Below are 15030 nucleotides of genomic sequence, written 5' to 3'. Positions count from 1 at the left end.
CTGTGTCAGTGTGTCTGCATGTACCCGTGACATGGTTGTATGTATGTGTCAGTAAGTACTGTGGCGTGTCTGTGTCTGTGTGCATCTGTGCATGTCTGTATCTGCATGTGCGTATCTCTGTCTGTGTCTGCGGTGTGTGTATGTCTGCATGGGTGTGTGTCTGTGGCATGCGCGTGTCTGTGTGCATGTGGATGTGCACACGTGGTGAGTTCCAGACCACCATGCACTCAATTTCAGAAAGAGAGAGGAGATGTGTGACTTACCCTGCTGCTCAGTATCTGCAAGGTTAATATTTCACTGTCTGTAACTGGCAGCACACTGTCAGTTCTCAAGTCTCTCTCCTTTGACCCTGCACTTGAATTGTGCCAGGGGGTTGCCCGATCTCCACCCACCAGCCCGTTCCTGTTGCTGAGTCTGAGTTTCCCCTACAGTTTGAGATCGGGTTTCGCACCGTCTCTGCTTCATTTGGAAGACTTTGAGCAGGTGGCAATGAGAACTACAGCCAGTCCTGAGAACTCAGACTGGTCAGCTGAGCAAAACTCAAACTCTGCATCATTCGGGTGCATTAGACAATGGGTTTGAACTTTAGCTGATTGTGTGAAATGGACTTTATCACAATCTTATTCGCTCTCCACCCAACATCCCATGGGACAATTTAGCACGGCCAATCCCCAGGGGTGGCACAGTGGTTAGCAGTGCTGCCTCACAAGGCAGGATGTTAAATTACTGGCTGATCAGATTTCTCCCAGTGTCCTCTGGAAGGCAGAATATTGGTCTCCTGGCCATTGGAGTGTTCCTGGGTAGTGTAGGACCCTTAACTATTCTCACCCTCTCTAACTGCAATGTCTCTTCTGGAGGACGGGAGATGGGGGAGGGGGAATATTGTCAGTCTGAAGATGTCACTTAGTCTCCAGGAGGACTTTGTGCCAGTTACTCCTGCCCATCCTGTCCTGGACAGATACATTTGCAATGGGTAGATGGATGAAGAGTCTGAAAATGGGGTGGGGCATGGTCTCAGGAGGAGGCCATTTCGAACTGAGATCGGGAGAAACTCCTTCACTCAGGGGAAGCTGGAAATTTTGAGAATTGTCCACCCCACATACCTGTGGGTTCAGCGTGGAGGAGTGAGTGTAAGGAGGATTAGGTGTGGAAGTGGAGTCTGAGATAAAGAATCAGAAATGACCTGACAGACTCTGCAATCTGACTCAGTCTGGGATGGATGACCAGAGGCTGGAACCTTTGTGAATGGGGAGGGGTCACTGCCTTTCAGCACTAAGGTTCCAGCTTCTGGTGTGAATGGGGAGGGGTCTCTGCCTTTCAGCACTCTGCTTAACCAACTGAAGCTGGGGGATTGACAGCATTTACACGGCCAGTTATCCACATCACAGACAGCTGAGGAAAAGGCTTTGCTTATCAATTCTCCTTGGTGTATTTCCTCCTCACCTTACTCACTCAGTATCACTTGTTTCTGGTGAGCTGACTGGGGCAAAGCAGTTAATGGAATATTAACACTGCCCAATTTACTGGACAGCAGTGCAGGTAAAGGAGATTTAATTCAAAATGATATATTGCAGTGACAGACTGATCTAACCTTGCACTCTGCTGAAAGGTTTTCTTTCATTGAAGGGAAGCGTTATTGCGGGGATGGGAGAGAAAGCACTTTGAATTTTGAAGTACGCCTGATATGAATAATGGAACGTGATTACGGTCTTCTTCTGGAGAGACTCCTCAAGGGCACAATTCTACTTTCTGCTACGAGGCAGGATATCAGAACCAAGGGAACCACTGAACAGTAAACAGACCGTTTTCCTGGGAAAAGTGAAGACCGAGAAGTGACTGGGTAGGACTTGAATCGGGTCTCAACAGGATTTCAGAGGATAGAATCACAGCACTTTTTTTAAAACAGTGTAAGAGGCCATTCAGCCCATCGTGTGCACTGACTCTCTGAGTGGGACAAATCACACTGCCATTCTCCTAGCTTCCCAGGTTGATGTGGAATTTGCAGGGGGAATTGTTTTAATAGTGAAACCCGGTCTATTTCTTTTACCCTCTTCCCTGCTCCCACTCAGTCCGCGGCGCTGAGACGAAAGGCAGTGTCTGAACTGCAATAGTAAACAAAACCAGCTAAATCACAGCAGACCAGTGGCTGGGCTGAGCACAGCACTATCCAGACTTTTTACTGTGCTCCCAGTTGTAGGTGGCAGAGTAGCACAGTGGGTTCGCACTGCTGCCTCACAGCGCCAGGGTCCCAGGTTCAATTCTGGCCTTGGGTCATTGTCTGCATGGGTTTCCTCTGAGTGCTCCAGTTCCCTCCCACAGGCCAAAGATGCGCAGATTAGGGGTATTGTTCATGCTCAATTGTCCCTTACTGTCCAAACATGTGTAGGTTAGGGCCATGCTAAATTGCCCCTTATTGTCCCAAGATGTGCAGGTTAGGAGGACTGGCCATGCTAAATTGCCCCTTAGTGTCCAAAGATGTCTAAGCTGGGGGGATTGGCAGGGAAAATACATGTGTTGTAGGGATTGAGTGAGATGGCCTGTTGGGGAGTGAGTGCAGACACGATGGGCCGAATGCCCTCCTCCTGCACTGTAGGGATTCTATCATTTACATCCATTAGGACAGTCCATACCTTTTAATGCGCCCGCCCTGGCAGGATGGTGATCAACTGAACTCCAATTTGGGGTAGTTGAATAAGGCACCATGTCAGAGCATGCAGGGATGTGTTGGGCTCTCCGAGTCTCTTCCATTTGCTAAGGTGCAGTCAATGTGGGCTCACTGGAGATTGGGATTGCCAGTCTGAGTGAGGGTGAAGACAAGCTCGCACAGTCTCTTTGGAGGGTAGGGTGTAGTTTTCTTGAACTCTTTATTTACTTTCTGTTACCTGTCTGCGTAGGGGAATGCTCTTGGCCAGTTTGTGGACAGCCAGCTGGCTGTTGAAGTCTGGTTTCTTGGCAGTGCTCTTCATGCGAATGATGACAGCTGCTACCACCATACAGGAGGTGAGGAAAGCTCCGGTGCAGTAGATGATGATCTCCAGGTACACAGGCGAGGACAGAGTGGAAGGTTTCTCCTCCATCACTGGGCAGGTTGAAAGAAGAACTCATTTAAAGAGGCAGGTAAAACAAAGAGACACACCTCACATCGGTAACAGTGCGACACTCAACGCGGAAGGTCAGAGGTCACAAGATGGATGCAGATTGGCATGCTCCAAGTGCAAGCTGGGAAATTCCTTGCCCTTTCTGGCACACCAATGGAATTGCGGTGCTTGACATGTTGCAGCCTTCATTTCTCATGCATGCAAGACATTGTGGTTGTGCACATTTCTAGTCACTAATCACGGAATCTTTATCGCGTAGAAGGCGGCCATTTGGCCCATTGAGTCTGCACTGACAACAATCCCACCCATCGAGCCTGTACCAGCAACAATCCCACCTAGACCCTGCTCCCATAACCCCTTGTATTTACCCTTCTAATCCCCAAGGCTAGGGTCAATTTAGCATGGCCAATCCACCTAACCTGCACACTGTTGGACCATTAAGTATGGACTCGCACCCAACAACAGACTGCTCGATCAGTGATTTTTGATGCCATTCATATAGATCGTCGAGACAAGTCGACATTTCGAATATTCTTTCCTTCATTCCTGACTTTCCAGCTATCGGGTACTGGTCAGATCTTGACCGGGACCCGAATCGTTTCCACAACAATAGAGAGGGCCTCACGTACACAGGATGAGAAAACCAGCCCACCTCCCCAGCAAAACCACGCCATTGCTGATTATTCTGTCATCACCCTTCCCATCATCCACTGTTGATCACCTGATCTTAACCAATTCCCAAACTGCTCCACCAGAAAATAACATCTCTATTTACCCTGAACGAATGAATTCCTCCAGGACTCTGATCCGTCTATCCAATATCCAGTGGGAAATCATTCCTTCAGTCTCTAACACTGAGCTATGTTGGTCAATGTGATACTTGTGTTCCCAATTCCTCTCCCTGCTCATTTCAGTCTGAGAATTACCTGATAGCAGGGACCCCATAACTTTCTTTATTCCACCCACCAGTGAAAAGTAACACGTTCCAAGTCGACATCTTTTCTCATCACCTCTGTAGCCTTCATCCTGGAGTTCCTGTCTTGTCCCCCATCCCACATTCAGGTCCTGCCCTGACCGCTCAAAACAACAGGCACAGAGGAGGCCAGCATAAAGCTCGGGTTTCATAATGAGACCCAGAGGAGCATTCATGCCCCATGAAGCAATTGGAAATAAAGCTTTGTAAATAACTGGGCCTCCTCTATTCGCGAATGGATCGCCTGGGACTAAGTTCCAGGTTGGAAACTAATTGAGGTTCTTGCTGGTTTATGTTAATTACTCAGTTCAGAATGAGAAGGGAACAAGGCCTCTCAGCTTCCACTCCACTGCCCACAACCAGAAGAGATGGAAAAATGCCATCACGAACAGAACGGAGGATTCTTCAGAGGATTTCTGAACCAACATGTAACTCAGTCCGTGTGTCAGGCAGGTCTGGGCCTTCAGTCTGCCCTGAAGCAATCTCAGTATAAATCCTCAGCCAATCCATCAAAATCATCCTCACCCAAAACACACACCATCCCAAGGTCCCCAAAGCTGAAAAGACAGCTTGACGCAGATACCCACCCCGACAGCGCCAAGTGAGAAAGCTCATCCTCGTGGGCTCTGAAGTGAGCGGGCTGTGTTAAACTGCATCAAAACATTCTCTCTGCTGCTTCCCAACTCAACCGGAGTCCTGCCCTCAATGTCTCAGCATCGCACATGAAGAAAAATGTGAATGAGTGAGACAGGGTGGCGAGAAGGTGGAAGAGAATGGTTCCAGGAAAGAGGAATTTCAGCTGTGTGGATAGATTGGAGAAGCTGTGGTTCTCCTCCCGGGAAAACAAAAGATTGAGAGGAGACCTGATAGGCCTTTTCTGAATCATCAGCGGTTTAGATAAAGCAGACAGATTGATGAAAGGGTCAAAAAGCACAGATTTAAAGTGATTTTTTTTATTGCCCATCCCTAGTTGCCCTTGAGAAGGTGGTAGTGAGCTGCCTTCTTGAATCACTGCAGTCTCTGTGGTGTAGAGTGTTGTTAGGGAGGGAGTTCCAGAATTTTGACCCAGCAACAGTGACAGAACGAACAAATCAGGATGGTGAGCGGCTTGGAGAGGATTGGTAAAGAATCATCAACATGGGGGAAAAAGGTTTGTGATTTGGATCTGGAATGAAGCGGAGGCAGATTCTACCATGCATTTCCAAAGGGAATTAGAGAAGCAACTGAAAAGGGTTGGATACCTAATGGTCATGGGACTAGTTAAAGAATTCAAGCAAAGGGCTCGATTGGCTGAATAGCCTCCTTTTGCACTCTACAGCAGTATTAACCAATCCCCCAAGTATTAACTACATGCTAATGAATGGACAGGGGAGGGAGTTAGGGGGAGGAGGGGAGGGAGTTCGAGACAGGGGGAGGGAGTTTGCGGGGGGGGGGAGGGGAGGGAGGGGAGGGAGTTCGAGACGGGGGAGGGAGGGGAGGGAGTTAGGGGGAAGGGGGAGGCATGATCATGAGATGTACAATCGAGAAAGAGACAGGATTGACAGAGAGAGGGAAATAAAGAGAGGATAATCAGAAAGAGAAAGAGAGCGAACAGGGGGAGAGAGGCGGGGGGGACATGATAGACAGAGAGAGGGAGAGCAGGAGAGAGAGGATAGACAGGGAGGGGGGAGGGGGCAGGAGGATTAATCAAGAGAGGGAGAGGATAGACAGAGAAAAGAAAGACAGGATAGAGAGAGAGAGAGAGAGAGAGAGAGGCAGAGTGAGACACAGAGACAGGCATGGTAAACAGAGAGAGGAAGAGAGGATAGACAGAGTGAGAAAGAGATAGAGAGAGACACCTGATGAACTGGGAGAGAGCAATGATGAAATGAGAAATGAATGAAGAGACAGACAGTGAGGTTCTCCAAGGGAGATGGGGTGAACAATCTCCAAAGTTTAACACCTCACATCTGGATATCTTCCTTTACATTTTCTTTCATTCCTGATGAGCCTGAATGTTTTTGATCCAGTGGGTTCTTGGAGCTTGGGGTTGATGATGCTGAGACACGGCAGAGTGGAGGCTGAGAATCTAACAGAAGTCAACACCAACTCTGGCTGCAAGTAGCTTCAACTCAGAAAAGAAGCACAACCAATGTCTTGCATGCATTCCCCAGGACAGCAAGCTGGGGCCACATCACCACTGCCCACTCTCTGTTACTGGCTGCACACCAGCCTGAGAAGGGCTGAGGCACAAACAGCATTTCTGTTCTGAAATAAACAATATTACTTTCAGCCGTGAGAACAAACGGGACACTGTACCTGAACGCGGGGAGTCCGACCCTGTTAATCGCTTTAGCAGTTCACCCTTGAAGTGGCAAATTTCAGTTCTACATTTTAATTATTGGTCGGAGAAAAACGGGACTGAATATGCAAGACAAGCCAGTGCAAAAAACACACACACACACACACATAATACAGTGCCAATTCCCAGCACACAACCCCCACCCCCTGTCCCCCCTCCACCCCTCCTGTCACCCACCCCCCAACAGATCACATTGAGAACACACCCTGAGGAAAAGAATGGACTTGAAATTTCCAAGTGAAAGGTTGACGTTCGGCAAGTCTGATGAAGAGTACTGATAATTGAGAAAGTTTGCCCCCCATGCTTAACCCTGCATGGGTAACTTTCATCTGCTGCCAATTATCAGCCCTTGCCAACGTTGGTTTGATGGACACTTCCACAGGGCTGGAGGTGGCATCAAGTCAGCATGCTGCAGCTTGAGCATGCTTTGCAGGAAGCATGGTCAGTTGATACAGAGAACGTGCAAAAAAATAAAAGACAACCAACACTCACAACAAAAAAACGCATTTTGAGGGTTTTTTTTAAACACCAAACAAAGCCCAAACACTTCAAGGCAAGCTCCTTCACTGAACTGGAAAATTTAGTCCTCAGGCATTGAAGAACTGAGGGTGTTGAGACATTTCTCTGATTATCATCAGTGCAGGAAAGCCTCAGGTGAAAGCCATTCTGCTCTGGTCTCTATAAGCTTGCCTTGGAGCTTGTACACTGCTTCTCGAAGCCAGGAGCTGCTCATGTGCACCACAGGGTCTGCAGGCAAGACGACAGGCACCCCTTTCATTTACACTCAGCGATGAGTCTTTCACACAGGAGTTGATGCAGACTTAAAGATTTATTTTTTGCAGTTTTGTTTTCTAATGCTCTGTGAAGTGCCTTGGGAATTCTTTATTGTATTGAAGGGGCTGTCTCAATATTAGGTTTTGCTGTTGCTGGGGACACAGAGTCTTCAGCAGTTCAATCTCGAATATTCTCTCTCCCAAAATCTGAGAATCATAGAACCCTACAGTGCAGAAAGAGGCCCTTCGGCCCATCGAGTCTGCACTGACCATAATCCCACCCAGGCCCTACCCCATATCCTTATATATTTGCCCACGAACCCCTCTAACCTACGCATCTCAGGACACTAAGGGACAATTTTAACATGGCCAATCACCCTAACCTGCACATCTTTGGGCTGTGGGAGGAAACCGGAGCACCCAGAGGAAACCCAAACAGACACAAGGACAATGTACAAACGCCACACAGACAGTGACCCAAGCCAGGAATCGAACCCAGGTCCCTGGAGCTGTGAAGCAGCAGTGCTAACCCACTGTGCTACTGTGCCACCCACCGTGCAAGTCAATTCATAAAAGGAACCTTTCCATATGAACTTCAAAAAGTAACACACGGCAGAGGTTGGAATTGGGTGGCACAGTGGTTAGCACAGGGACCCAGATTCGATTCCTGGCTTAGGTCACTGTCTACGCGGAGTCTGCATGTTCTCCCCGTGCCTGTGGGGGTTTCCTCCCATATTCTGAAAGACGTGCTGGTTAGGGTGCATTGATCCGAATACGCACTGGACTGTGACAACTGGGGGAATTTCACACTAACTTCATTGCAGCGTTAATGTAAGCCTTATGTGTGACAAATAAATAAACTTTAAAACCTGGAAGCACCCAGCATGTCAGCAGCATCCGTGGCAAGGAACAGAATTCAAGTTTCAGGTAGACAAACGATTCTTGAACTAAAATGTCAACTCTACAGATGCTGCCAGACCTGCTGAGTATTTCCAACACTTTGTCTTTATTTTGTGTATTTTGCCACCTTTCTTTCAACCGTCATAAGGCAATGCTAGCAAGATGGTTACCCATGGAAAAATGGGTTCTGGGGAATGAATTAAATGAATCAATGTGGAAAAAGCTTGTCTCTGTAATGGCAACTAAGAAACTTCCTGGATTGCCGTAAAATCCCACCAGTCACTTTTGCCCTTTTGAGCTTTTTGTGGAGGTGACAAAAATGATTGACGAGGGAAGTGCTGTGGATGTTGTCTACGTAGACTTGAGCAACGCCTTTGGCAAGGTCCCTCATGGCAGACTGGTACAAAAGATTACATCTCACGCGATCAGGGGCGAGGGAGCTAGGTAGATTCAGAACTGGCTCGGCCATAATAGACAGAGGGTTGCGGTGGAAGAGTGTTTTTCTGAATGGAGATCTGTAACTAGTGGTGTTCTGCAGGGGTCAGTGCTGGGACCTCTGCCCCTTTATATGTATACACACATGACTTGGAAGAAAACCTAGCTGGTCTGATTAGAAAGTTTGTGGATGATACCAAAATTGGCGGAGTTGCGGATAGTGAAGAAGATTGTCAGCAGGACACAGATAGGCTGGAAAATTGGGCAGAGAAATGGCAGATAGAATTTAATCCGGACAAACGCGAGTGATGCATTTTGGTAGATCCTGAACTGTTCTCAGCTTTGTCCAGCTGTCGTTCGAACTCAGTGGAAGTTTGCCCCCTGGCTCAGAGCTTCTAACGGCCATTCAACAACCCAACAGCTGCCCTGTGAGAAGCTCAGCTCAGATTTCCATCCCTGTTTCACTCTCATGCTTTGCCTCTGTGGGCTTGGACTTTAAATGATGCAAGGAACCCAAAGGGAAGTGGCCGAGACATCGATTCACATACGTCAGAGGCTCCAAGATGTTTTCACCATGTTTTAGAACATAGAACATTACAGTGCAGAACAGGCCCTTTGGCCTTTTGTGGGGAAGAATGACTTCACTTGCTCAACACCAGTACTTGATGGCACCTGGAGCGTCCATCAGCCAATGGACACTCATCTACATTTTCCTCCAACACTGGAATTAAAAAATCCTACAGTGCAGAAGGAGACCATTCGGCCCATTGAGCCTGTACTGGCCACACTTGCACCCAGGCCCCATCCCCGTAACCCCCAAATCATTTCTCCTAGCTAGTTCCCCTGACACTGCAGGATAATTTAGCACGGCCAATCCACCTAACACGCACATCTCGTGAAGGTGTCTTCACTTGACTTAGTCTTTAACTCTTTCCTCCTCTCCATTCTATAGTCTGACCCTCAGAGATACACAATCACTCCACAACCTCAACAGTGGGGCAAAGCAATCCTCGTCGTTCTGAAGACTCTCTTGCTCTGGTGTTTAACATAGGGTAGGGTTATATGAGGTAGAAATGGCTCCCAAACACATTTACTGCTGAGGTAGTCACCTACGCACCACGGGCAGTTTGCACTTGAGTTGAGTGGTTATTTATAAAGTGTGGTCACAAACAGTTAGGAACCCAAGTTATGATTGGGAAACTTCTGCCAGTTTTTTGACAGGGGAGAGGAAATGCACTTTTCAACACAGGAGACTTCTGTTCTCCAGCATAAACAGGAACACACACTGGGTTCAAGTCTTTTTCTGTAATACACACACACGCGGTTGGCCTGTGCTTGCAGACTGGGTGGTAAAATGAGTTGAAATGTTTTTGCTTGCACAATTGGCTCCCTCTTTAGAAGCAGTGCGTTCCATGGGACTTTGTTCAAGGGGTTAATGGTGAAGAAAACAGCAGAATGTACCTGGAAGAACCGTCAACCATGCAGAGTGATGGGAAATCCCAATAGAATTACCCGCCAGGCATGTATACTCCCCAGCATCCTCAAAAGTAACATTGCGTAAATATAGAGCTTCCATTTCTTTGTCCGTAGTGTTAACACCGGCTGTCTGGAAGAGAAAACGAAAGCAAACGGACAAGCAGATGACTTGAGAAACTGTGGAGAGATTCAGCTGGAGAAACCATCTTATTAGTGCCATTCGCCCAACACCCAGCGAGTGTTAAGGCAACACCTGGCCCACCTTCCAGGACTGCCAGAGTCCAGACTCATCCTAGGAAGCAAAAGAGGTCTTTGGTTATGTGTTAAACCCGCCACCATTTTGTTTTATCACACCCATCTCCACATGCGAGCAATGGGGCACATGGAGAAAATGGATCCACCAATGTTCGGAACAAGCCAGGACTGCAAAGCGAGACGGAGGGACAAGGTAAGTGACCGCAACATGAGGCGCACTTACTGAAAACACAGACAGGAGGACGAGATACGACAGGGGATTGAGTAGGACCTTGGGAAAATGGAAACTTTGAATGGGCAGGTGAACTCTTCAATTTGAAAACTAATTCCTGAAACTCGCAATCCTTCCTGGGAATGGGCCTTGGTTCCCCCTCTGGGATAGAGGATTCCCAATGATTCAGAGCCCTCTTACTGGAGCAATTGTTCCTTATCTCAGTCCTCACCAGCTGACACGCTACTCTGAAGCTATGAACCACCCCCCCATCCCGAAGCTTTTGACTGTTCAGCAGGAGAAGTGACCTTTTCAGTGTCTGCTCTGTGAAAACCACTGAAGAATTTCAAAATCGTTCAAGGCAAACACCTCTCATCCTTGTCAATGTTTTCTTGACACAGTGACTCCTTCATGTTGGATGTGTGGGGTAAATCTTGGGTGGTCCTAACTGCTGAACTCAAACACAGTGTTTGCGTTGCAGTTTGGCCACTTACACTTGCTCTGTCTCATTAATGACATCCTGGAAACTCTGGAAAAAAACAGAAGCAGCACTTTGGACGATGGCACAGCGGTGCTTGGGAAAACTGTCTACTCAAGGGTTTAGCTTCAAACTACAAGCTGATAAATGGGCAAAGAAATCCGAACAAGCAATTTCACAGCAGAAAAAGGATCAGTGACATGTTATCCTTCGACACCATGGTGATGTTATCACTGGGTCAAAGGTGGAATCACTGTCAGATTAGACTATAGTTTAATGTTTCCTCAAGACCTCAAGCTCCGGATTCTTCCGTGAAATGCAGGGGAAGGCGAGCTTTACAGGCAGAACACGGGATCGGGACAGGCTTGTTCCGTTGGCTGCTCTTCTATTGCCTTACCAACAGAGGCAGTGGCGCAGTGATACTGTCACTGGACTTGTAATCCAGAAATTCAGGGTAATGCTCTGGGGGCCTGGGTTCAAATCCCACCATAGCAGATGGAAGAATTCTAATTCAATAAAAACCTGGAATTACAAGTCTACTGATGACCACGTAACCATTGTTGATTGTCGGAAAAACCCATCTAGTTCACTAATGCCCTTTTGGGAGGGAAATCTGCCTTCCTTGCCTGGTCTGGCCTACATGTGACTCCAGAGCCACAGCCATGTGGTTGACTCGCAACTGCCCTCTGAAATGGCCTAGCAAGCCATTCAGTTGTCTCGAAGGCAGCTTACCACCACCTTCTCAAGGGATGGGCAATAAATGCTGGCCAGCCAGCAAAGCCCACATCCCACAAATAAATAAAAATAAGTTACAAGAACGGGGTGGCACGGTTTGTATATCCAGAGCCACAGCAATTCTCTTAACTGCTCTCTGAGATGGAGGGCAGTTGGGGATGGGCAATAAACTCTGGCCTAGCCAGTGACACCCAAGTCCCATGAACCAAAAGCTTCAGAAGGAGGCCTTGTCGAAGAGTGGGGTCATGCCCCCACCTCTGTAAGAAACCAGGACTTGTTGGTCAGGGAAGGAGCGTGCATAATGTGGTTCAATAGGCTTCTGCCACAAGTCCCCAAAGGGGATAAAACAGTGTGGGCATGTGTGAAGATATGCTAAAAAGACAAAAGCGGCTTTGGACAGCTCCGAGAGAGCAATGCTGCAAACATCATGGATTCCCTGCATGAGAAGGTATTCAAGGACAATCCCAACCTAGCGGGCGATTGTTGTCAACCAGCACATGGAGGTTTCACAGAACAAAAGGAATAACATACAGAAAATGACAAAGATAGAAAGAGCAGTAGGGCGGCACAGAGGGAGCGTTCCTTCACATTGTGGCCATTTTTCCATGTTCATCTTTGGATTTGCACATAAACAGCAGAAAAAGGGGAGAGAACGAAACCTTCACCACCACTATGATGGGAACGCAATCTTTTTACCCACTCAGTCGTCACCAGCTAAACGTTCCCAGCCCTTTTTTCTGACTTGTTTTCTGGCTTTGGGTTTTACCTTCCAACTTTGGACTGCGCACTGTGAGCCACGCAGACTGATTGGCCTCACCAATATAATTGGAAACTTTACAAATATACTCTCCGCTGTCACCTTCAGTCACATTGGACAGAGTCAGCACTTCCGCATCTGAGCTATTAATCCCCGAATGCTAGAACAAACCAATAACAGAGAACATTGGGAGATCTGTAATCAAGAGAACTCAATGTAACACAACCGCCGCTCTTTCTCCACTGAACAGTCACCAGAGGGTGGGGGGAAATCACCGTCCACTAGGGAGGGCTGATAAGTGCCGGCTGGCCTTGCCAGCGTCAGCCTGAGCCAGAGACCACCTTCGATCAAATGTTACCAGTCAGCAATCGCTCAACAGTGACAGGACCCAGTGACAATGGGGGAAAGCTCAGAGGCCTCCAGCTCTCAGCAGTTGACCAGTGCCAAGTCAGGAAGAAGAGGGTTGAAGACACGAGGGCAGCAGAGGACTGCACTCTCAACTTAAACCCACACGACCTGACTGCGGGTAACAAAAGGCAAACATCCGGGAGCACACTCCTTTTGGTGAACACCACTCCTTTTGGCGAACACCACTCCTTTTGGTGAGTTTTGGCATTGAGAATTGGGAAGAGGACGGCTCCACCCTTTGTGTCTCCTCAGTGGACAAAGCGCATCAGTACATCATCATCACAACTATTAAAACTAGCACACAAAGAAAAGGCCACTTTTGCACATTGCTTCATCGCTGAGGGGGTGGGGGGGGCGGGGAGGGGGGAACCTTATCTGTTAGAGTTTCTGACCCAGTTCCCCACTGGGAACAGGTGATGGGGGGGGGGGGTACTTTAGCTGTTTGAGTTTCTGATCCATTTCACCACTGGGACAGGGGCAACTTTACCTGTTAGTTTCTGACACAGTTTCTCGCTGGGGGAGAGAACTTTGTAGAACCCCTACAGTGCAGAAGGCCGTTCAGCCCATCGAATCTGCACTGACAACAACCCCACCCAGGCCCTATTCCCATAACCCCAAACATTTACCCTGCTAATCCTCCTGACACTAGGGTTAATTTAGCATGGCCAATCCACCTAACCTGCACATCTTTGGACTGTGGGAGGAAACTGGAGCGTCCAGAGGAAAAACACACAGACATGGGGAGAATGTGCAAACTCCACATGGAAAGTGACCCAAGCAGGGAATCGAACCCATGTCCCTAGTGCTGTGCGACAGCAGTGCCAACCATTGTGCTGCTCGTCTGTTAAGAGTTTCTGATCCAGTTTTCCTCATTCAATTTTGGGATTGATAAATGTTTCTGATTGCAAATGGCAGTCTCTGGCTCTGGACCTCTGAGACAACAGTATGCTGGGGCAGCTTGATAGTGTCACCCTGAACACTCAGAACAAAAGAAGGAAGCAAAGGCCACTTCTCCAACGCTCAGGAGAAAGGTGCGAGGCATCTGAAATGCCTCTACAGACCTCACGGCACCAGGCACAGACTTGGTCAGTATGGAGCCTGTGGTCCGGTTTGGCTGGGCCACGGATATGTTCCTTTCTTGGGCGGAAGGCTGAACGTGGAAAGGGAAACCAAAGGAATTGGGATAACAGTCAATCCAAACAGGGCTGGGCAAAATGTCAATGAGCAAGCAGTGAGAGAGTCATCAGGGAAGGACTGAAATACACTGCGGGTGTAAACAGGCATTGGATTCCAGTCACAGCCCCTTCGTTCAGAAGGAGCAACATGTCCAGAAGGTGGATTTGTCCCTGAGGTGACATCCCCTCACTTTCAACACAACATCACCGTCAATGTACCACCATAAGAACATAAGAAGTAGGAGCAGGAGTAGGCCATCTAGCCCTTCGAGCCTGCCCCGCCATTCAATAAGATCATGGCTGATCTGTCGTGGCTCAGTTCCACTTTCCCGCCCTCTCCCCATAACCCTTAATCCCCTCGCTTATCAAAAACGTCTTAAAAATATTGAGCGAGGCAGCATCCACCACCTCAACGGGCAGAGAAAACCACCTTTGGTCATACCACAACCCACGGGTCGGGGGTGGGGAGGCTGCACAAAGCGGGCAAGGATCCCAAAAGCTACCTTCAGCCAAATGGAGGGTTTTGTTTCTCTCCACTGCTGGGGGAAGGCTGTGCAAATCATTGCAGTTAGAAATTGGTCAGCAGGTACTCTCAAACCTCAATACCCGAAGCAAGAATGGGGGAACGCAGTGCAGCCAAAGCTGTTTCACTGTGCCTTCAGCACTGGCGGATTGTCATCGACCGATTGTCTTCGAGAACGTGACCAATTTCTCTGCCAAACAACCGGAACTCAGGTGGAGAAAAACTTGTATTTCCTATTCAGCTCTGAAGGAGTCATAAGGTCTCCAAACTATTATTTTCTTTCCCTCCACAGATGCTGCCAGACTTGCTGAGGTTTTCCAACCTCTTCTGTGTTTCTTTCCCCCAGTACTTCCAATTGAAACAAAGGACTATTTGGCCTTTCATTCGACGCTGGAGTCTTTGGGGAAGCTCTGGAGTCTTTGGGGAAGCTTTGTCACTTTGGTTGCTACCCATTTCTGGTCAGATAGCTTCCAACCATATCACACATCCCTC

At 48.2% G+C, this 15030-nt stretch overlaps 1 protein-coding gene across 3 annotated transcripts in view; it reads right to left on the bottom strand.

Annotated features, from left to right (window-relative positions):
* LOC145361334 (fibroblast growth factor receptor 1-like) overlaps positions 1-15030 on the bottom strand; it is a 196801-nt gene that overhangs the window by 21949 nt on the left and 159822 nt on the right. For 2 of the 3 annotated variants that reach the window (XM_080216995.1, XM_080216994.1), the window contains exons 8-9: positions 9982-10126; positions 2883-3079 (exon numbers count right to left, since the gene is read on the bottom strand). In XM_080216995.1, coding sequence (XP_080073121.1) covers positions 2883-3079; positions 9982-10126 — 342 coding nt within the window. Of the gene's footprint in view, positions 1-2882; positions 3080-9981; positions 10127-12441; positions 12593-15030 lie in introns of all 3 variants that reach the window. The other variant, XM_080216996.1, reaches the window with a different exon arrangement.

This window comes from Carcharhinus amblyrhynchos, chromosome 34 (assembly GCF_965287045.1).
Source record: "Carcharhinus amblyrhynchos chromosome 34, sCarAmb.v2.hapA, whole genome shotgun sequence".
In the NCBI taxonomy this organism is placed as follows: domain Eukaryota; kingdom Metazoa; phylum Chordata; class Chondrichthyes; order Carcharhiniformes; family Carcharhinidae; genus Carcharhinus; species Carcharhinus amblyrhynchos.
Note: the sequence above shows the minus strand (reverse complement) of the source record. Positions and strands in the feature narration are given on the sequence as shown.